The sequence below is a fragment of the Pholis gunnellus genome, assembly GCF_910591455.1.
Source record: "Pholis gunnellus genome assembly, chromosome: 14".
NCBI lineage: Eukaryota > Metazoa > Chordata > Actinopteri > Perciformes > Pholidae > Pholis > Pholis gunnellus.
The window spans coordinates 12,483,725-12,506,311 of NC_136541.1; the positions used below are offsets into that span (position 1 = coordinate 12,483,725).

Here is a 22,587-nt window from a genome sequence, read left to right on the forward strand (position 1 = left end):
TTGGCTAATTCAATAATAAAGCAGACAGCCAGTCGAGTCTATAGACAGGCAGAATAGAGAGTAACTCATCTCTAACAGTCGGCCGTCTCCCGAGTGTTAAAACATGTAAATTTATGTAAGAGCCCATAGGAAACACATATTTACAATACGTTTAGGTAATCACAAGATGTGCGAAGAGGCATTCAAGGCCCTGGAGACGAAAGCAGTCAACACAAAAAGAGTTTTTATGTGTCATTAATTCCCTCTGCATTCCCAGATACATCCCCCTTTTACCGCAGTAATACAGTAATCACTCACAATCGCACCGAAAATTATCTGCACTCATCTGTGGAACAAAAAAAGCGGAGGGGCAAAACAGGGCGAGATGTCCCATTTTAGCTCTCTGCTGCCTCTTTAATGTTCATCTGGGAGCCGCATGGCTGCCGTCCATCTCTGCACGGGGATGGGAGTCGGCTCCTGCACTTGGAGCAGCTTAATGACGGTGGGGTGTGGATGGTGGACTCGTTAGACACACACACACACACACACACACACACACACACACACACACACACACACCTTTTTCACGCTACATTGCCTGGCCAGGACAACATAAAGGGTCATCGGCGGTGTGATGGAAAAAGAGGCACCTCTCTGCTCACATCAGGCAGCGATAAGAGGAAACTCTCAGTGATGTCAATGCAAAACAGAGTCAATCCAGATATAATAATGAAAGTTTTACAGATTCAGATGTGACAAACCAAATGGTCAAAAAAGTCATTACCTGCGTGTTCATTATGCCCTCCTTCCATATACCCACATATCGCATTATTAGGCAAAGCCATCAAACCTGATGAATAACCACGGCACAAGCCAACCCCATTTTCATTTGAGGCTTAAAGAGAGCAGGTAATTCTGAGGGAAATGTGTGTTTGGGTAATGTGAACTCTAAGGATATGCATTCTGGATCTCCTGTCAACATATAACCTTAACAGACATATCCTTGGGGTCTCTAGTGGGCACGGGATACTTTTAATCTTGAGCTACTGTTGCCCCCTACAGGTAAAAGAGTAACACTACAATTAAAAAGAGACATTTCAAAGCTGGTTCACTCTGTTGTCAAATCAGAGTTTTAACTGACTCTAAAAAACAAAACAGGAATTCCGCAAATTTAATTTGTCTTTGCTGTTGGTTGAGTGAAGAAGTCTCCACAAAAGAAACTGCAGTTCAATGCTGTACACAATAATAATGTCCAGGTCCAACTGTAGTCCAGTGCTTCAACAGTCCACCACCATGATGAATAGTTCTCCTTCAACGGTGCTCCAACAGCCACAGTTTATACAGAAAGACGAGTCAAGAGGATCACCTCATTAGTCCACAAGCTTTTAGGCAAAGCGGTCAGCGGTCTATGTGAGCCTCCTTAGCTTGCACATGTAGATGGGGCCAAAGTTAGCAGCTACGTGTGGGATGACCATCTCACCCAGGTGGAGGTCGGGAGCGAAGTGAAAGGTTTTCCTAAACATGTGTGTGAGGGGTCGCAGATCAACAACCTGAATGTAGATTCGATGAGGACAAATGGGGGGAAAAAGGAAAATAAAAAGGTAAAATTAATAGTTGTAATTAGGTTACTGTGGTCTTAATCAGGACGTCCTGATATTCCAGAGGTCAGAACCTTATTGATAGTTTACAGTTTCTTGTTGACGGTGACAGTGTGTGTGTGTGTGTGTGTGTGTGTGTGTGTGTGTGTGTGTGTGACTGACCTGAAGTTGGATGCCGTGGTTCTCTCGAGCCAAGAAGATTGCCTGTTCCACCACACTCTGGTTCTGGATTTGAGAAAGTGTGCAGGTGGAGTAAAGGATCTCCCCACTTGGACAAGCTGCTTCGATTCCCGCCCTGCAGGATGGAGAAAGGGATTGTTCACTTCACATAAAATAATCATGTTAACTTGTAGCGTTACTATATATTGACTTGACAAAATGTAAACACATAAAAATAACCACACGATGTTCACCAAAACTTACATCAGTAGCTCCAGCTGTAGCTGCGGGAGCTTTCGTCTCTCACCGGTCCTGATCTTACTGAATATATTGTTGTCGTCCTCCATCAGTGAATGTCTGTCTGTGGTGCAGGGGACGTCAACAAGGACCTGAAGCCCGAATAGAAAAGAGGACGTGGACAAAGTGGTGGTATTTGGATAAATACTGCATTATTTCAGGCACCGGCCGTATATTTACATGACACTGGCTTACCCTGTCGAAAGTGTTCCTTTCGATATCCCCCCACTTGGTGCCATCAAAGGAGGTGATGCGTAGTTTCTCATCGGTTAAAAGCGGCTTAGGAACGTAGCTGTCGAGGACTTTTCTCAGTCGCAACGTCCGAGACACCGAGGCGTCATTTAGGCACAAAAAACCTTTAAAGCAGACGACGGAGGGTTAACTACAACCGACAGACAGAACAACAGCACTAAGGGAGGAAAACAAAAAGATGAGAGCGGTCCTCTTACCTATACACTGGGTCTGAAGTAAAGCCAGGGTCTTGCCTCCTGGAGCAGCACAGAGGTCAAGCACATTGTGACCTTCTTGGACATCCAGTGCGAGACAAGGCAGCAGAGACGCTGCGTCCATCAGGTAGTAACCCAGCAACCCACACATGTCTGGTCTTTAGAGGACAAGGAATTAGAATACACTTTGAGTAAAAAATTGAATAATTGCAACATTCTTGGTTCATCTGGAAGAGAACACGGTTCTTTAAATGTTCAACCACTTTGACTTATTAAATATATAAATAAACAGAATATGTGGTTATCATGTAACAAACTACCAGACTTGTAAACAACATTTAACTACATGTCACGCATGAAAATGTTCTTCTTTGAATCGATTTTAAATGTTTGTCTAATAAGTAACGGATGAACTCACCTAGCGGGCTTGAATCTTGTGATATCCCCTCTTGGAAACACTAAGCACTTGATGTGAGGACTGAGGTGTAGGGGAGATAGCTGCTGACCATCAATGTCAGACTTCTTAGATATGGAAGCACCACTGGCTTCATCATCGGCCGCAACCTCAGATTCTTGCTCCAAGCTTGGCTGAGCTGCAGAAACAATGAAGAATTTAGAATTGACCATCATGAAGAGAGATATTATGCTTTTCAATGATATAGCATTAGTAAGTACATTGAACCTTGGAGAATGCACACCTACCTTCTGTATCTGTGTCACGGAGGAAGTCTCTGCATCCCTGGGCTTCGAGGTTTGCCAGAACGGCATCATGGCAGAAGTTATTGAGCAGGGCTCCGTATTTCCTCTCTGACAGCAAGGCGGCTCTGACTGATGGCCACAGCTGGCACAGCTGGACGCCGTAGGTGGAATCAAAGTGCTGCAGAGCCAGACTGGTGGGCGGGTGCTTGGTGCGTGTGACAGCCTGTAAGAAAGCAGAGCGGTCAAAATACTGATTTAAAATGTTTACTTGCTTTGATGTTCTATTTTGTGAGTTTGATTATTTATGTTAAACATGTACAATTGGGGGGAGGATGTTAACTAGCATGACCATGGGTAACTGCCATGCTAGTGTACAATTGTATAATAAAAAACTAATACAATTATGTAGATTTCATTACACTGTATGAGAGAACAACAGACTCACTATAAAGTTAATTCATGTATGTCTTATACCTCACGATTTCATGAGTTTACTGTTTCATTGATTACACTTAACTACAGAAGTAATAATTAAAGATATTTTGTTTCCAGCTCTCATTGATTAAATTCGCCATGCTATAGATACCGATAGTTAAAGTCAAAATGTAATACTTTCTTTTTAATACATATTGTATGTTAGATATTCTGGACAGAACCAAACTGAATAAAAATTAACCTCTGAGGGAGGAAATCATTTTACAGGTAACGAACTGTATCAACTGCTTTGTCTATGTCTGCATTGATAACGTACCCATTTTTCCTTCACTCTGTTTCGTCTTGGCGTTAAACATCTTAAATCTTTAACTTTTCTCAGTAGAAGTCTGGTGTCCGAGAGCAGCGCCATCTTGTCGTGCAACAGCTTTTTTGGTCCGTCGTCGCTACGACAGCCAAAAGAAACGTTCCGCCGGCAGTTATTACGTGTATAGGCTGGTTTTACACAAAGCCGTCACTGATTGGACCAGAGCAACTTCAGTAACCACTTTCAACCAATAGGAAACGTTCTCAGGAAACATCCGGGGACGCTTCTCTTCGTTTCTTCCGTATGAACGACCTCACGTCCTCGACGAACAGCGGTGCAGCTGACGAGCTGGGATTTCTGTCCTCTGCCGGGATTTTTGGAGAATTTCAGTGTCGTAATCATGGTTTTTGAGAGGAAGATGATCTCGTACGACGACCCCGACGAGGAGGTACTGAAAAAAAGACCGATGTATTTGTATTTGTAGTCGCGTTGTGTATGTGTGTGTTTGGCCATGTTATGTTACACAACTCAGCGCTGTGACTCTGGTCAGTTTGTCGGTGTAACGAGTTCACTGTCATCTCTTTTGAAGACGTGTAGATATGAATGGTAGATGGAGCTTAAATTATAACACAAACTGTGCATGAGTTATAGTTTGAGATTTCTTGCTCGGCTTTATGATCGGTCCATTGTAAATGTTTGCTTGTAATTTGAGTTTTAATTGTATTATTTGTGGGTAGACGTAAGTAATACAGCCCATCTACAATTTCAAAACGTGTTCTGTCCAAACTAACTAAATGTCCTTTTTATTAATGTCCTTGACGAGGAGGAAGATGCGCCAGCTGAGGAAGAAGAGGCAGAGGAGGAAGAGGAGGAGGAGGAAGAGGAAGAAGACATGGTGGTAAGTTTGTTCTTCATAGAGCCCAATAAGATCTCACTTGCCACACACAGTTTTCTCAAACTAAATGTTGAAAGTTTGGACACTAGACATGTAAAATATCTTTAAAGGAATAAACCTGCACGGACAGAAATGCTGTGAGCAGAGTGATGTTTAGGTATACCACTATGTGACAGTACAGAATCAGTGATGGACAGAGTAACTAAGTACCTTTACCCGAGTACAATATCTGATGTACTTGTACTTCAGTATCTACATTTTCAGCTGCTTTATACTTGTACTCCACTACATTCAGTGACGAATATTGTACTTTTTGTAACCACTATTTATCTGGTTTGCTTTAGTTACTTTGCAGATTCATATTATACATTATAATAAACAAATTATGGTATATTATAGGAAAGATTAGATCAACTGTATTGACCCCCATGGGAAGTTCACAAGTTACCCATCAGTATATAAAGTAATTAAATTAGCCCCATCTTTACCTGCAGCATCAAAGTAATGTAGACATTAACGCACCAATCCAATAGTATCATTCACATTAGTGTGAAATGCACAGTTCTGCATGATTACTACTTTTAAGTATATTTTGACTCAATTTTCCATAATATACCACATTTGTCCTTCTCAGGATCCTCTAGAAACGATACGAACCAAGTGTGAGCAGACTGAACACTGTGTGCACTACAGGGAGCGTCTGGAGACCTGTGAAGCCAGAGTTGGCTCCAGATCCAGCACTGCTGAAGAATGCACAGAAGAACTTTTTGACTTCCTGCATGCACGGGATCATTGTGTAAGTGGCACAGAGGGTGGAAGTAGAGGAAAAATACCATGTGCCCCTCTTTTCCCATTTACTGCCCAGATGGCGTATAAGAAACCAGACTGCATGTGACTTGATTTTTTTAAAGCTAATTTGTTTACGTTTTTCTTCCAGTAGAGATGCTAATTATGTTCTCCTTTCTCTTTATAGGTGGCACACAAGCTGTTCCATAACGTGAAATAACCCTCCTGACCAGCTCCACAATTAATTTAACTGTAAAATACTCAAGATTCATACTTGTGTAGATGGGGTAAGAAGCAGTCTGTCACATGTGAGTCACTGCTTGTCAGTAATGAGGGCATCAAAGAAGGGCTCAGATCACTCTCACTGGTCAGTTCACTTGCAAAAGCAAACATGCTTCTCTGGCAATGCATATTTCTACTCAGGTTTGGCCATGGAGTCATTGTTCCAACTTAAATAAATGTTTTCTTTGGTATCCAGCATGCCTGAGTTGCATCATTGTAACACTTGATAAAAATGGAAGTGATGGCCTGACTGTTGACTCAGGGCACAATTTATTCAGCCCTAGAGGATGTCTTTGGTTGTGGGTTTGATACAAGAGAAAATGTGTCAGCTGTCAGGGAACACCGTTTGGCAATATGTGACAAAGGGAGATAATACTACTTATACATGCAGCATTAGATACTATGGTATCAGAACACTTGGGGCCTAGTTCAGGGTAATGATGCCCTGTAGGTTTGCTGCCTCTTACATTTCACATACAACTCAGGTTGGGGAGTTACTTTTATATTTTAAGTTATCTGTTGGATTGGTGTGTGCGTGTGGTAGTAATGGTCAGGCACACAGAAGGCTCTATAACAAAATAATGATCCATAGAGATAAATGTTGGCTAAAACTTTATTGGAATAAATACCAAAAATCATAATAAATTAAAAAAAATAAAAAGGCATAAAACCCCCCCAAAAATGACCAGAAGGTGGCAGTGTGACTTCAAGTGCTGTTTGTAGACAGTGATTGTAGATGTCTGGTTGCTTTCCTTTAAGAAAATCAAATTGTCCCAAGAGTAACACAAGAGGCTGATGACATGCGGATAATTCATGCACACAGTGCACAATGTCACAGCAGATGTAGATTCATTCACCTTCTCAACAAGAGTTCTTTGTTGCTGTAGCCAAGAAAGTCATCCATGGAGGCCTGTAGAGGGAAGAGGAGACAAGTCACGTTACAAGACTGAGTAGTGTTTGAGAAAATGCATCCTGAAAACAGGAACTTCTGCAGCTCTGGTGTGACGTCTCGAGTGTGTTTTTATGTGTCAATATTGTGATCCTACAGTAATTGTTTGTATCCAATGCACTCAATGGTTGAACTGTGACTGCATTTCATGAAAAGCTAAGTCATCAATCAACGCTATCCAGAGGTTGTGACAATGAGACGAGGAAAAGCTCTGCATTCACCTGCATGAGCAGCCTCTCTTTCCTCAGTTTCTTGTAGAAGACTAAAACGTCTGGATCTGCCCTGACCACACGGGGGTCAAAGTCCATCACACGCAAACCCTCCAGGCTCCGAGCCCGAGACAAGGCCACGTAGGCCTGACCGCTCTCAAACACCCGAGCGAGAGAGATCTCCACACAGTCGAGTGTCATTCCCTAAAAAAAAGAAAAACAAAGACACAGCAGGTCAGAAAAGCAATTGGACAACCCCATTTATTCTGTTATGTCCACTCATTTCCTGTGAAGGGCTGCAGGTGTTGGATTTCCTAATTATTTCCACGTGCTTTAGCTCCTCTGCTGTAGATCAAACATTGGTCATGACCAATGAACTCCATTACCCAGAGGAACACTTTTCCTCTAACCAATATCAGTCTGAGGTCAATTTGCTGACCTCAGGCTGATGGTGTCGAGGCAGCTGAGTGGTTCCGATTACATCGTTACAGCTCATTTGTGCGACGCTTTAATAGTGGGTTGGTGTGCAGAGCGTCTGACCGGGCCTCTAGCAATTTCCCACATCCAATAGCATTATTGTGCCTGTTCTCACTCACCTTGCCTGAGTTTCTCTCTGTCTGCTGTGTGATTTTGAAACTAAGTAGGAACCTTTGTCTTCTGATACAATTTTTCTTTCATACATTTCATCATCTGGGAACCAAAAATTGTCAGCTCTAAAATGTTGTGCCATTACATCCCGTAGATATGGAGATATTTCACAAGTGAAACCTCTGGCCTGCTGGAGGCGTCAGCGAAAAGGTTAGGGGACCTAAAATATTGAGGGTGTATCCTCTGTGGATCATGAATGTCTGTACAAGACACTGCAATTAAACCTGAAGCCATTTCTAGCCGTCGAGAGGAAAGTACAAATGCAATAAAGAAGAAAAATAAATTAGTTTCAGGCTAAGAAGAATTCTTGAATTGAAGCCATTCGTCATGCGCGTTAGCATTCAAGGCAACACAAAAACAAGTCCTCCACAAAGAGAGATGTCATCACAGTGGTTTGGTGGGGACCTGTAGTCAAATCACCGTGTGGCTGTGACTGAACCTGTTCTCACCTGGCTCTTGTGGATGGAGATGGCCCAGGCCAGTTGGAGTGGCAGCTGCTGTCGACTCAGGTGGATCCCACCGCTAGACTTGAACACCCAGCGCTCAGGCTTCAGCACCTCTGTGGCACCACACAGGAAATGCACACGTGGGAGTCCTGAGGGGAATGAGTCAGTACATGGATGGATGAGAATCTACTGCCACTGTTATTACTGAGAAGACTTGAACTGTATTTTCATTAAGGGCATTGGCCATTTTGTTTCTGCCTTAAACCGCTGATACAACATAAGTTCTTCTCCTTTGAAATATCCTCCAGTGACTATTCCTGAAAGTAATCCTATGCAATTAAGCGTATACGTTATTAAAACTAAATATATAACATCATCAATAAATTCTTGATTTTCTCAGAAAATATTTCAAGATAATAATAAATCAAATACCAACCATGTTTTCCAGACTCAAAAGCCACCACAACCCCTCGAGCTCCGTTCACCAGACCTCGAGCAACATCCATGTTCTTAGTCAGCATGACCTTAAAAAGAACAAGCGTTACATTTCAAACAGTGTCTTCGCTCGAACTGAACGCTCAACACATAAGAAAAGTGCGATGTTACATGTGCGCACACACACACACACAGGCTCACCTGAGCTCCAACTTTGAGTTGGATCAGTCTGCTGACGGGGCTGTGAGCGTCTATGGTCTTCACCAGAGCTGGGTCGCTGTCCAGTGCCTCAAACACACGCACGGACCCTGAGGGACAAGGAAAGATTCACTACATAGGCAACTTATATTTTCTAATAATAAAACGTAAACAGTCATGTAAAGAACCTAAAAGATATCAGAGTATGAAAAAAAAAAAAAAAAAAACATGAAACCTGTTGTTGGAAAACAACTTTTAAACTGTTGCCACAGGGGGACAAACACACTCCTTCCAATTTCCTGATGCGGCTATCGCTAACAAAATTAAAAAAAAGTTACAGGATACATCAGAAAATAACCGGAGACTGAAAATATCTTGTGGAAATAGGTTTTTAACAAGGCCTATATTTACAAGGCCTATATTTACAAGGCCTATATTTACAAGGCCTATATTTACTTGGATTCGAACCGGACAAAGCAACAACGCCTGTTCAAGTGGAAAAACACAACCTAATCAGACGGAACACTTCAGACCTGGCAGCTGCTGGAGTTTGTTCTCGTTTGTGAGCTCCACATCGTCCTTGTGTGTGCACAGCCTGGTCGCTAGAATGCCGTCCCTCTCAATGTGATGGTAGGCGCTGTCCATCAGCTTAGCGGTGACGTCCTCCGTCACCCTGAATGGCGACAACTTTTCCTTTAGAAAATGCTATGCCTGAAAGACCGGTAAGTGCCCTGAAAGCATTTATGTAATGCAAGTAAACACATTAACCACTACCTTCGGTCATAATGGGTGTGCACTGGAATCACATTAGCTGTACGAAAAAACCATTTTGGCAATTAAATTGATTGAAAAAAAAAAAAAAAAAATGGCAGTGCCCATTACGTCACCTGCCCACCCTCACTGCCTGCAGGAGGGAGATGAAGGACTGGTCAGTTTGCCTCCGCACTTCCATTAGCTCCATGTTGACCCGGATGACCTTACGCCAACTCCTGGCCTGGAAGAGGGAAAAATGTCTCTCATTATATGCTATAGACTAGAGCATTAATGCTCTTCAGGAAGTAAGCACATAGCGTGTAGGAGAGATGCCGGCTCATGGGAACAGCTATAGAACAAACGTTAATGACGTTGAACTGTACTGACTCGCAGGTACTTATATCAACCTCTCAGCAAATACACTGATGTAAACAGTCCCAATGCACAGCAGCTTTTTATACCCAGTTTTTATTTCCATTTAGTTGAGAAGCACACACGAAAATTATAATTCCCTTTAACAACTACATCTCATCGTTCTGATGAATTCATTATAATCTTTTTTAAAGCAGGATTTATTGCTTACTTGTTGTATTGAATCACAATAGATTATAAACAGGTTAAGAATGTAAACTATATTTATATTGTTGCATTCATGCATACATGATATTTGACCATTTAACCCATCCTTTCAGCTTACTGACCACAGTGTTACTAAATCAATGACAAACAGAAGTAGAGCTCCACGGTGGTCTGACCTGGAAGCAGAAGCTGGCCTTTTCCTTTCCCTTAGAAACCGGAGGCAGCTGGAGGAAGTCGCCACATACGATCAGCTGGATGCCCCCAAACGGCTCAGTGGACCTTCTCACCGACCTACAAGAGTGCAGCGAGAAGACGCCAGTCACTAAAGACGAATATATAGTTATAAAACTTCAATATCGCTGCTTAACATAGCTCCGAATCAGAGCACTGCCGAGCTTCTATAAAACCCAATAAATTATCTATTTTAACTGGAACCATGAATTGTAACAAAAAGCAAATTGGAATTAATATCGCCACTGTTGAAGTGTTAAAGTCTTCATGCTGGAAGTCACTAAACAGGAAAAGGAAAATCACATCATAATGTAAACAGATATTGAAGAGATGATTTAACTCTCTGAAAGGTGTGTGTAAAATCTCAAGTGTCCCAAACTGAATTTAACATTTTGCTTCACAAGTGTATTTCTTTTTGAATGAACATTTACAACTTTCAATACACAGTTCAAACCTCAAATCTTACTTTACCATTCAAAAGAGTGAGTGTGTGCATGCATGCATATATATATATATATATATATATATAAAATAAATGTTTACCCAACACTAGCTGTCTGAAAGAGCTTTAATGAAGTGAGTCATAACCAGAGAGGCATGTATTTGTGGTATCATTAGCACGGTATCCTAAACATAATATCAAATCAAATACTTTCAGGAAAGCTTTGCATATAAAACACTCAATGTAAATCTCATTTTAATAGAAATATGCAAATGTAGTTTCATAGCTAGAGCCACTTAAAATATGCACCCGTCTTTAGCAATAAATAAATAATGACACACAGACGGTAGCCAAACACATCTCTCAAATAGAAAACATCTCTTACTTCATTAAAGACTTCTATTATGATACACTGTAGCATCACAAGGTGATTTCTTAGACCGTTGTCTCACCTTGCCACTGCCTCAAGCTTATCAAAGAACTGGGCCTCCACCATGGAGACCTCGTCGATGATGAGGTGTCGACAGCTGGTCCAGTGCTGCAGCACCCTGGGCCTCTGGGCCAGCTCGATGCACTGCTCCAGCGGGGCAGAGCCGGAGCCAATACCTGGAAAAACAGATACTCAAATCACACCTTCTCCTGTATATTGAGATTTAATTAAACACATTTGTTAATATGGAGAGACACCCAACACCACCTCCTCCATTATAATAAAGATTCATAATCAGAAATATGACAGACATTGTAACAAAGGCTGCGGCTCAACTTTAAGAAAGATTAACACAAAAAATGTTAAGTTCACTTTTCTGTTACTTGATTCAGACATTTTTCAAGGAAGCATTCACTGGTTCCAGAGACACATCTGTGTAAGTTTTTCTTAAAGTCTCCTCAGAGACAACGACTCACCAGCAAAGTTGTGTAACGTCGTTCCTCCGATGTGACATGCAGCCACTCCTGTGCTGGCTGTGGCAAATGTGCTTTTTGGAGGAAGAGATCCCATGATTCTCTTCAGTAAGAAGGACTTTCCTGTACCTGAAAAACACACATTCAAAAAAGGAGCTTAAAACTGACAATTCCACTTGTTTATCGCCAGAGGCAAAACTCCATAAATCTATCATCAAAGGAGATCTACATCAGAATTTCTTGTGGAAATAATGATAGTGACAAGCATCATGAATGCATAACATAATTCAGTAAAACAGTTCTGCAGAATGTATCAGCAAGCTTTTTAGACATCTAGTTACTACCAACTTTTTGTGAAAATGTAGTTTTAATTTATTGTCATAGATTTACCTGCACTTCCAGTGAAGAAGACGTTCTTGCCACTCAACACAGCAGTGAGAACAGCGGCCTGGTCTTTATTCAGCTTACGTGATGGCAGAGACAGGATGGGCTTTTTGCTTGGGTTGGATTTCACCTGAAACAATCAACACAATCAACTTAGATACAAAAGACAGAGTATGTAATGGATGCAGGAGGGACATGTTGGGGCAGTAGTCTGCTGCAGACTAACACACTGTGATGAGGGGACAAAAGGTATTGTGTGTGTGTGTGTGTGTGTGTGTGTGTGTGTGTGTGTGTGTGTGTGTGTGTGTGTGTGTGTGTGTGTGTGTGTGTGTGTGTGTGTGTGTGTGTGTGTGTGTGTGTGTGTGTGTGTGCGTGTTTGTTCCACTCACTGGGCTGAAGTTAGTGTCACTTCTCGACCTTTTGACCTGCTGTCCTGTTCCTGCAACAGTCGTCCTATTAGTGCGGTCTGTCAGGCCTTTGGGCGCCCCTTTACCCCTCAGCTCATTGACCGTCTGTATATCCTTTTGCTGCAGGGGGCTGATGGCCTCGAAGCTGCGGGGCAGACCGGCTTTGAGCTTCTCTCGGTCGGTCATAGGCTTGCTGCTCAGCCGGGCCTGGTGTTTGATGCTCAGGGTTTTGAGGAAGAGGTTCAGCCGGTCAGGGGGGCAGTTGGAGATGAGCACCTGGATGTTTTCAGGGAGCAGTTTCACGGTGCACTTCCCTTCTCTGGCGAACTTTGTAAAAAGTTTGAATTCTTTGAGATGGTAAGTCTGCGGGACTTTTCCGTCGTGGACCCGGAGGAGGATCTCCTGGAACTCATTCCGGCCCAGAATAACAGAGGCTTTACGGATGACCTGCCTCCGGGTGGCCTGACCGGAGGCGTTCAGCTGCTCCACCGCCACACAGCACTGCAGCTGGGCACCGTCCTCCCCGTCGAACATAGCACACACTTTCTGCCAAATACAAGAGTTCACATTGAATCAACAGTGAATCAGTTTGCGCAGGCGGTTTCAGACAGAGATTTAAACAATGTGCATGAAACGGTAAACACAGCGGTTTTTTAAAACTCCCTGAACTGCAGCGACGTCACGTCACCGCAGCTGTGCTTCATTTAATCAACACAATCATCTGCTACTGCTAGATCATAATGAAACAATGAAACATAACTGCGTGAGCGAAATACACTTTAAATGTAGTGACTGGAACACTTTTATTCAGCTCATACCTTTGTTTTTAAACAGATTACGTCCCAATCTTTGTCTCTCTCTTCCTTTCTCCGTGCAGCTCTCACTCTGTGAACGTGAACACGGATTTTCAAATTTTCGTTGCGTAAATTCAGCCAATAGCTGAGCGACGCTCCGGGCCAATCAGGTAGAGGGGGTTTAATAACGTAGCCAATGAAAGAACGAGATGGGCCGTCCCCCGTGGCTGCGCCGACCAATCGCTGGTGTTATAACTGACGACGTCATATTTCTGTGAAATACACATGGCTATCCGGAAATAGCAAATCTCTTCACAATAACGGCTCCCAAGATTCATTTAACATGAAATCTATTTTTGTTTTCTCTATTGGCAGAACTAATGTTTTTTTAATTAGTATTTTACCCTCACTGTGAAACTCCAGTATGCCTCTTGTAATTTCAACGACAACGATATGTTGTGTACAAAACACATGAAGAGTTTTATTGATTTTCCTAATGTTTGCTCTCTCTGAGAGGTCACAGTGATAATCTACTGCTTGTTTTCTGGCCATATGGAGAGAATGAAAGGATGAAAGAGAGAAGGGGTGCTACAGTTTAATGTATTTGCAAAAAGAAACAAGCTCTGGGATCATCAATAATTTATAATTAGAGGTGTGCAGTTGCAGTAAATCCTTAAAAATGCTGAACAAAAAGGAAAGGAACTGTCTGATTCTTCCTCATTATTTATTTTCTTACTCCAGTCAAACTCTGGATTAAATGATTTATGATTAAATATGCAAAGTGTGTCGACTACAAGGTCATTTTGGTACTGTACATTTAACACGGTCAAAAGGGGAACGGTTTTTTTCTTTTAAGTCTCAAGTCATCAGTCCAATGGTTTGCATTGGGGGGCATCATCCTTCATAGCCACAAACCATTCATCATCTTGACAAAGCTGTACTCCCTGTTCAACTGAGTGAAGCTTCCGAGAACCTGATGAGAGGTTCACAGTCATACCGGTTATTAGACAAGGTTGACTAAAGCAATACATTTTAAGGTGACTAACACCCTGATCTTTCAGTTGGGGGAGGAGGGTGCAATAAACTGTGACAGGTAGGGTGAGGACTAATCAACAGAGTGAGTCTGGTTCCGGTGAATGTCAGAGTACACACGTACACTGACAATCAGCTGGGATCTAGTAAATGTCTCCGGAAACCAAAAATGATGAGGAAGAAAAATAAATGGGGCACGAAAGCAAAACATGATCACAACCTTCCATAAACCTTTATACGCTTTAAAATATCGCCACTGCTTTGAAAGTTTTCAGTGGGTGACATGCAGACAAGCTTTTTGCAATGAAATTGTCGGTGTAAGTACAAAGCACAAGCAGTCAAGCTTAATATTCCACCGTTTTTTTATTATCTTTGAGTCATTTGCTAATTAGACTACACATCATGAGTCCGTCACCTTAAGCAGCCATTTCAAACAGAAAAATGTGGATTTGTTTTTGTGATTTGGAGCACTGGAGATGGTCTATTCTCAGATGGGATTATGTCCATTGAAATCTATGACAATCTTACTGCAGGCAAAATGTTGATCAGTGTTCTTTTAGGGCAGACCTTGAACCTTGCTTATAAACTTTCCAGTGGATTGAAAATGTACTCAGCAGAACGAGAGGGAATTTTTTTAAAGAAAGCATTAAAAAAAGTTTCCAAAAGATGATTCATGAGGATTCCTGTTATGAAAAGCAACACATTCTGCGTCAGGCCATCCTCACCTACAGCTCAATTGGTTAACATTTGACTTGTAATCCGAGGTGGTTTGTTCCCCTGCGGGCTGCGGATTCCAACATGTGGGTTTTAAGTTCACTGTGCTTTCATGATGTGAACAGACGGTAAATTTATAGTAAACACTAGCCTCTGATGTTACTGCAGATACTCCGGTCCATGCCGTAAATGTGAGCACAACACATCACATGGCTCTGTCTAAACCACAACAACTTTTAATGCTCTGTATTCCAAATAAACACAAAATGAACAGCAGCAATGTTGATTTCCAAGCATTATGTGCAAATGGAAAGGTCCATCTAATGTGCACAGGAAAGGATTTTTAAAAGCTCTAAGTAATAAATGCACTATGTTCTTAGAAATGTATTTGGAGCCCACAGAGACTCTCAGCAATTATATCCATTAGAAAACATTTTCATTAGAGTTGAGTGTTTCTCTACAGCGAGAGGACACAGGACAATATTTGCATGTTTTACCTGACCTTTAATACTCTCAACCTTAGGTGGACAAATGATGAATGTTGGTGCCTCTCACCTCCATCCTGCAGTGACCTTATTGGTGACCTGAGAGTGATGTGTTGATATCACCTTATGAAGCAAATAACAATGGTTCACAAGATAAATATGCATCGTTTCTATTGAGTATTGTGGGTGTTGATGTTGTGCTCTTGACATACTTCTGAGGCAGAACAATGTTCCCTTTCAGTGTATTGAGTTTCTCTGTTGGCCCATCATAAAGGTTTTATTCTGTCCATGAACACAAAAACACAGAGCAAGGGTGCTGAAATTGTGTTATATGAGAGCAACATTCGCTTAAGTTCTTTCTTCATTTTCTTTTTTCTTCTTTGCTTACGTCTTTCCTTTCTCTGCTGTCGTCTCGCAGTGCCTTTGCCATGACGTGTTTCCTGCAGTGGAGCTACAGATCTTTCTTGTACCCTGTCAAAGTAAAGGGCACATCCACCCACTCATTCACATCCACCCATCCACCTACGCCCTCTGACTAATGTCCACAGAGCTACTTCCAAGCTAATTATGTGTGTCGCTCTTTAATATGAACTCTAAGGTGGGAAAGAGCCGCTGCAAACCAAGCACTGTAGCCATTCGTATATTCATTCATTAATTTTGAATTACTCATGCACAAATACGTTCCCTCATTCATGCTCTGTAAATGCATTTTAATATGTATATAATGAGCAGCTTTCCTCAAGTTCCAAAATCTCTATTTATTCTTTTTGTTTAGAGTGAGAACAAGTTAGTGGATGCAAGTGGTTCAGTACGACTCACACACACACTTCCCACATGTCATGCAGAGAATACAACAAATGATCACTCCATGGTGTAAAGCCTGCAGGGCGTTTTGTAGGCGCTAGTAAAGCAGTAACTGTGAAATTAATAGTTAAATATTATTTGATAATTTACTTTAAATTTAGATGTTCTATAAGTGATCACAAATGCAAGAACATACTGTTTTGTGCCTGAGAAGCAACTTGTTATATGTTTTTTTATGTTGTCTGCTTTTACTGAAGGAGTTTCATTTTTTTGTGCATAAGGCAAAGAATAATAATAACACTCTACTTATTTTAATGAATGTTCTGAGTATCATATAGAGACCTTTAAGTAAAGGATCTGAGTACTTCTTGTCAGGATTCCTGTCTGAACCATTGTGTGTTAACCTCTGTTTTCCCCCAATATCCTCTCCTCATGTGTCTGTCATTCCCCTGTTTGTTATTGTACGTCATGTGCTCGGTGTTTGTTTTCTTGGACCTGCCTCCAGACAATTTCCATGGCCACACCCCTGATTGGCACCCAGCTGCGGACAATCTGGATCGTTACCAGCTGATCCTGATTCCACTGATCACCGCCTGGCTGCTTATCAACCCTGGCCCTGCAGGCCTGGGTTGTCAGTCCGTTTCGTCTTCTGCCTCGGTAGTCTTACCTCTGTTCCGTGATTTATCTGTTGATGTTTCCCTGGACTAACTTCCTTCCTCTCCACTACGTTGTAGAATATTCGCTGTTCTGCCTGGCCTCCGGTGTCGAACCACGGGACCTCACACCATCGATCTGCCTGCCTCCGGTGTCGAACCACGGGATCTCACACGTCGATCTGCCTGCCCTCCGGTGTCGTGCCACGGGACACACATCGTCGATTTGGCTACCTGTGTCGGACCACGGGCTCCACACATCCTCCTTTAAATACTGGTGAAATAAAATCTGTTTAAAATCGTGATAAAATCGTACTACATAAACTCAGCATAATGTAAATGAAACGTAATGTGACATGGGCTTTGCATATGCATTTTCAAATCAGCAGTCAAAATCTGTTAACCTAGAAAATGGGTTTTGCATATTTAATAAAGCCGGTCCTGGACGTCCACAGTGCATATGCATGCAAGACTTTGCTATGTCTGAACGTAAAGCAGGATCTTCATCTGTATGCAGTAAAATCCTACATATCAATTTGACATTCAATAATAATGAAGTGTTCGTAGCTTATGGACAATATCCCAGATAGAATATATTGATACAGTAAACATAAATATGAGTAAAATATCTTAGTTTTTACAATATGAATGTTGCTCCTGCATGCTACAATATATGAAAGCATATAGTACCATGAAGAAGATCCCTCAGAAGAATAGTGGCTCATTATTTCAGATCAGCAACAACATGGATTATGACTCACTCTGCCGAGTACGCATTGAGCCCCGGTACAGTAATAAACCATATCCTTTATATACAGCGTAGACCATCTCTGGAAATTGGACCCTCTGAGTGGAGGGATGTGTCTTGAAAGGAAGCTACGTTAATTAGGATGGATAGAGATATTAAGGATGAGAGGCCACCAGAAAGACAACGTGACGTCATTGTAAGTGCAAAAATCGTGATCCTTAACATTTGATATACCAACTGTGCTTTAGAAGAATAGGCTGCATGGTGACCAAACCCACACAGACCTACATGACTTGACCACATGTTAAAGATCAATGTCACTGGCAAACACTGGAATCAAAAAGCACACAGTGATCTCAAACTCAATTCCTTTCCTGAAAGAGACAGAATGTAAGCTGCTGAATCCCGTGAAACCATAAAAAAAACACAGAGACAGGTATTGATATTTCCCTCTGGTGCAAAGCATTGTGGGAGGACGGTGACCTGGACAGTTAAGCTTTGACATAAAACTACTGAAGAAAGTGGGACAAAAAAAATATTAGCAGCCCCTTTATTACAGCTAGCTTTCAATGTGTTTTCTCACCTGATGAATAATTTGGCATTTTGGAAATGAAGCTCTAGCGTAAGTTCAGACAGGGAGACTATACTCTTGCATGCCTAAACCCAGAGCTTATTTACCATACATCTGCCATCACTCCTCATGCAGGCACACTCATTATTTCCTTGTTGTTATTGTTCAGGGCTGTCAATCAGCTGTCTAGATCAGCTGGTCTCTCTAGCCAATAGCACAACGACACAAGGACATCGTTAGCCTATCATCTTGCAGCTGTCTTTCTTTAAATATGATTGTCTCTCTACCTTCAGTTCATTCAAGCTGCTTTTTACGCAACCCTCTACATCCCCATCTCCGCCCAATCTTCGCAGATTCATCAACTTCATCAACTCATCATTCTATTAACCTCATCAGCCACCATCACCACCAGTGTCTGGACTCCACGGGGGGATTTATACTGTTGCCGCTCAGGGCAATCACAACTCGATCACAAATCTCCTCGTTGAGCTCAAGCGCCAAAGAATTTCTGTGTAACTCATTAACGCAGCATCTGTCATAATAAATGTGAACTACTAATCATTCACTTTTCTCTCCTGATTGAAATGAACGTGTTCTCTATCTTGCAGAGGGTTAGAGGAGAAGAACCAGCAATTCCTCTTTAAAAGTTAGGAAACAGCTCTGTTCTTCCAGTCCTCCAGAGACTCCTCTGAGTGAACTTACATCCCTTTTACTTTTGAGCAGTGCTGTGAAAAATATTTATCGATTTTGGGATTCGCATAATTTGAAAAGATGGTCTCTGCCATTTGGGGCTGCCATCATTATATGCAGCTTCTGTGGTGACAACCACTGTAGTTGGTCACTCCCCCCTATTGTTATTCAGGTCTCACAATAAGTCCAACCATCGACAGGTCACTCTGAATGGATTGCCATTGAGGAAAAATCCTCCGGAGAGTCATATTCTTATGCACTTTTTCCCTCCTATACTGACACCGAGGTCCCCCTGCAGAATGCCAGCAGGGTCCTTCAAGTGGTGTCATGGAAAGCATCACCCTGGCAGACAGAGAGCCTGGTGGGACACACTGTAGGAAGGCATCTCATTAATTCTGTGAAGCTGCTGGAGGTTCAAAGGTGTGAGCAAAAATGAGGCGCCAGAGGTATTCATTCAAGTCTAAAAGTTATAGTACAACAGACTGTAATTTCAAAGCTTACATTTTACATTATTATATTTTCAGAGCACTGACCATAGCACACAACCCTCTTCCCATGCTTCACCTTCCTCCCCTCTGCAAATAAATAACGTTTTTCACAATTTCATGACCTCAGTCATTACGGCCTTAATCAGTCTGTAACAGACTTGTGATGTTCTTGTTCTTGTTTGTGGGTGTTTGATTGTGTTCAGACTTTTGAAAGCAAATTTCTTCTATTGAGGTCAAAAGAGAATTAATCTGAATTTACGTCCTTTATTTGAACTTGACTGATGTTCTCCTTACCAGCTACTAAAGACCCTAATGCCCATCTGAAAAATGTCTTTCTTTCTTCTTGTTAAATGGACATTTTGAAAATGTATTTGTTGATCAAACCATCAGGCCGTTGCCATGGAAACGTTACATCTACTGTGATGAAAGCCTGCTCTTTTCATTTGTCAATTCAAGCTGGTTATGCTTGACACAAAAAATCTGAATCAAAATCTGATAAAGCAGTACTGATGGCTGAGAAACAACGCAACAGAAGAAAACAATAATAATAAGTTCTTTACGATCCATATCTTAGAACTATGACGTATTCAGTTGAATAAAACACAGTTTCAAATGGAAATTCAGGGATATACTTTTGAGAATAAATTGAAGTACCAGTTTAGTTCTCTTGTTTTGCACCATGTTCGTTATCTCAAAACGTCAGACTTCAGATCAGTTTATCTGAGTCTTGTGACAGCACATGGTTATTTATTTTCTCTTGATGAAGTACTGATGGCAGATGGGAGAAACATTTCATATTTATCAGCTTTTAAGGTGTCAGGTAATTACAAACATTGCAGAACAAATGTGAGATAACAGTTTTATGAAAAGAAAAGCAAGATAATCTATTCAGAAAAGTCAACAATGGCAGCAACATCTGTGGTTTGTGTCATAGATGTTTTTCACAGTTCAAATGTTTCAATTAGTCGGATAAAGTGACTATTTCGGTGGCGAAGATAACGATGAAGGTTAAGCGACATACTCTTTTCTAAATTAATTAGTTTGCCCGTATCACCATATCGCTGTTGCTGTGCACTCTGTTTAACAGATGTCTAACTGTTTTTAATTGCCTTTGAAAGTGATCCAGCTCACATCCCATATTTCCAATTAGGAAGTCAGTTTAATACCTTCAGGACGTATCTACTCAAAGCTGTAGGTGGGAGAAGAGTCCGTCTGTCAGTCTATAGATAAAGTAGTTTGGCCAAATCCTTCAGATGAAGATTGACACCACGTCTTTTCTTTCTACTGTATCATTTTTGAAAAGCATGATTGCTTGGGCTTGCAGATGTGCTCAGTCTTGACAGATTTTGCACCTAAACTAGCCACCGTATATTGTATCGTCTCGTCACATGATTAAATAAAGAGACCAACCCTCTCTACAACCCCCCTCCCTTAACCCCACGGGCCCCACCTCAGCTGCAAAGCCTGCATTGTATATATTTACATTTATGCCCCTGTTGTGTTACGAATGTGCTCGTATAATGCCCTTTCTGCAGACTCATCCTCCCACAGAATTTGTGAGTGTTAAACCCAGAGGGTGAAGCACACACACACTCACCTCGAAGTCAATAGTCACTCGTCTTTTGTTCCAAAGTTCAGCTCTTGTAGCCTCCAACTCTGCATGTTGTTGTTCATTAAATGTTGGATGTTGTACCTTTCAATGCCGACATCCCACACACTGCCCACTGTCTGTGTAACTTCACCTTCTTTAATCTGCGGCTATGTGTGTGTGTGTGTGTGTGTCTTTGGTTTGTGCAGATATTTCATTTATTACCTCCATAGTGCTGATATGCCCCGACACAAATCATAATATTGTTTCCATTACACACAGCGATAGATAACGTTAGAGCGGTATGAAAGCTATCCCTCATGTGCCACATTTTTAGTTTAATTAACCCCTCTAGTTTCATTGAACTGGAGATGATGTGGATAATGTGATTTCTTCCTCTCACTGGCTCACTTGTATGAAACGGATGCTTTGAGGACACCCTGATGGGATTAACATTAAATGCTTGAGAATGGCAGACTAGACTGTGGAGGTGGTAGTTAATGTTGTTTAGTGATTCCACTGGATGAAAGAGGAGGTGGGATAACTGCTAATAATAGTAATGATTGTCACACTAACATCAGCTGACTGAGCAGAGGGCGGTCCGAGCCGTGTGAATGAGGGGAAAATCTGCAGTCAACCTACTTTTGTTTCACAGAACTCACTTATCATTAATATTACTGAAGGAACAGATTTACTGAAGACAGATTTTAAACTTTTGTATTCTGCATTTTCTGTCTTTGTCTCTCAACTCCAACTCCAGACTCGCATCTCAAGTTGCTAATCAAACTTTAAACAATAGGCAGCCCACAGAAAAGAAGGTTTTGGCCCGGAGGTCCGCTGGCTACACCGGAGGCCAATTAGTTCAAAGCCTGTCACTTCACTGTCTTAAGTTATCACTCTGCCAATCTAAATCCCCAAGACTGGTGAGGTGTGACCTTCTTTTTCGATTCTTCATGCCAACCTTGAGGCCACAGAGCGCCACAGATTTTTGATTAGATATTCAGGAGTTTATTGCATAGATACAGCTGCAGCAGCAGAATGGGTTGAGCGTCAAACAAACACATTTCAATCTTTGTTTCAAGGTGGTACTGAGTCACAGTCTTTGTCTGAAATGAAAACTATAAGCCCACCACTGATATACACAATTACTCATTCTTGCTATTGAGGCAGCTATGAATCATTGTCTGTCTTCACATTAATACAAAGTCTAACAGATGAAAAATAATAAAACGTGATGAGAATTTCAAATTAACATAAAAACACTGGTAGTGTTTTGAATTTGAATACCGACTGTGCACTCATGCACTTTTGTGTCCTTTTATATTCTCTCTCTCTCTCTCTCTCTCTCTCTCTCTCATACACACACGCGCACACGCACACACACACACACACACACACACACACACACACACACACCCCAGAAGAGTATTTCAACACCTCACAAGACACATCAGGATATTAAACATCTGTTATTGAAAAAGTTGGCACAGATCTGTCAGTAGTGTGTTTTTTTTATGTTGCAAGTATGTTCAGCTGTGTGTTTGTATTAGCAGTAG

The 22,587-nt window shown here is 41.6% G+C and overlaps 3 protein-coding genes across 4 annotated transcripts; 1 reads left to right on the top strand and 2 right to left on the bottom strand.

Moving 5' to 3' along the window:
• On the bottom strand, positions 1 to 4,023 carry nsun4 (NOP2/Sun RNA methyltransferase 4). Its single transcript, XM_079173620.1, has 8 exons — positions 3,930 to 4,023; positions 3,182 to 3,401; positions 2,898 to 3,072; positions 2,483 to 2,637; positions 2,229 to 2,389; positions 2,001 to 2,125; positions 1,740 to 1,872; positions 1 to 1,529 (listed from the first exon to the last, which is right to left on the bottom strand). The coding sequence occupies exons 1-8, from the start codon at positions 4,020 to 4,022 to the stop codon at positions 1,386 to 1,388; spliced, it is 1,206 nt and encodes a 401-aa protein (XP_079029746.1). The 5' UTR covers position 4,023; the 3' UTR covers positions 1 to 1,385.
• Positions 4,024 to 4,228: 205 nt separating this feature from the next.
• LOC306705724 (cytochrome b-c1 complex subunit 6, mitochondrial-like) lies at positions 4,229 to 6,076 on the top strand. Of its 2 annotated transcripts, none has more exons than XM_079172552.1 (4): positions 4,229 to 4,365; positions 4,741 to 4,815; positions 5,447 to 5,608; positions 5,786 to 6,076. In XM_079172552.1, the coding sequence occupies exons 1-4, from the start codon at positions 4,318 to 4,320 to the stop codon at positions 5,816 to 5,818; spliced, it is 318 nt and encodes a 105-aa protein (XP_079028678.1). In that variant the 5' UTR covers positions 4,229 to 4,317; the 3' UTR covers positions 5,819 to 6,076. The 2 variants fall into 2 exon arrangements, with proteins under 2 accessions (XP_079028678.1, XP_079028679.1); XM_079172553.1 differs by having other exon boundaries at positions 4,744 to 4,815.
• Positions 6,077 to 6,491: 415 nt separating this feature from the next.
• pif1 (PIF1 5'-to-3' DNA helicase homolog) lies at positions 6,492 to 12,998 on the bottom strand (the record flags this gene model as incomplete). The annotated part of the gene is made up of 12 exons (XM_079172549.1): positions 6,492 to 6,790; positions 7,051 to 7,242; positions 8,136 to 8,281; positions 8,569 to 8,656; positions 8,769 to 8,875; positions 9,299 to 9,438; positions 9,653 to 9,759; positions 10,274 to 10,388; positions 11,223 to 11,376; positions 11,677 to 11,802; positions 12,064 to 12,187; positions 12,447 to 12,998. The coding sequence occupies 12 exons, from the start codon at positions 12,996 to 12,998 to the stop codon at positions 6,734 to 6,736; spliced, it is 1,908 nt and encodes a 635-aa protein (XP_079028675.1). The 3' UTR covers positions 6,492 to 6,733.
• Between the last annotated feature and the right edge of the window lie 9,589 nt (positions 12,999 to 22,587).

Bases quoted from the DNA above. Each gene is read 5' to 3' on its own strand.
- nsun4 (XM_079173620.1), bottom strand. From the start codon at position 4,022: ATGGCGCTGCTCTCGGACACCAGACTTCTACTGAGAAAAGTTAAAGAT. The intron at 3,402-3,929 runs GTACGTTATCAA...GCTTTCTTACAG, and splicing joins ACAGAGTGAAGGAAAAATGG to GCTGTCACACGCACCAAGCA. The intron at 1,530-1,739 runs GTCAGTCACACA...ATCTACATTCAG, and splicing joins ACCACGGCATCCAACTTCAG to GTTGTTGATCTGCGACCCCT.
- LOC306705724 (XM_079172552.1), top strand. From the start codon at position 4,318: ATGGTTTTTGAGAGGAAGATGATCTCGTACGACGACCCCGACGAGGAG. The intron at 4,816-5,446 runs GTAAGTTTGTTC...TGTCCTTCTCAG, and splicing joins AAGAGGAAGAAGACATGGTG to GATCCTCTAGAAACGATACG. The intron at 5,609-5,785 runs GTAAGTGGCACA...TTCTCTTTATAG, and splicing joins TGCATGCACGGGATCATTGT to GTGGCACACAAGCTGTTCCA.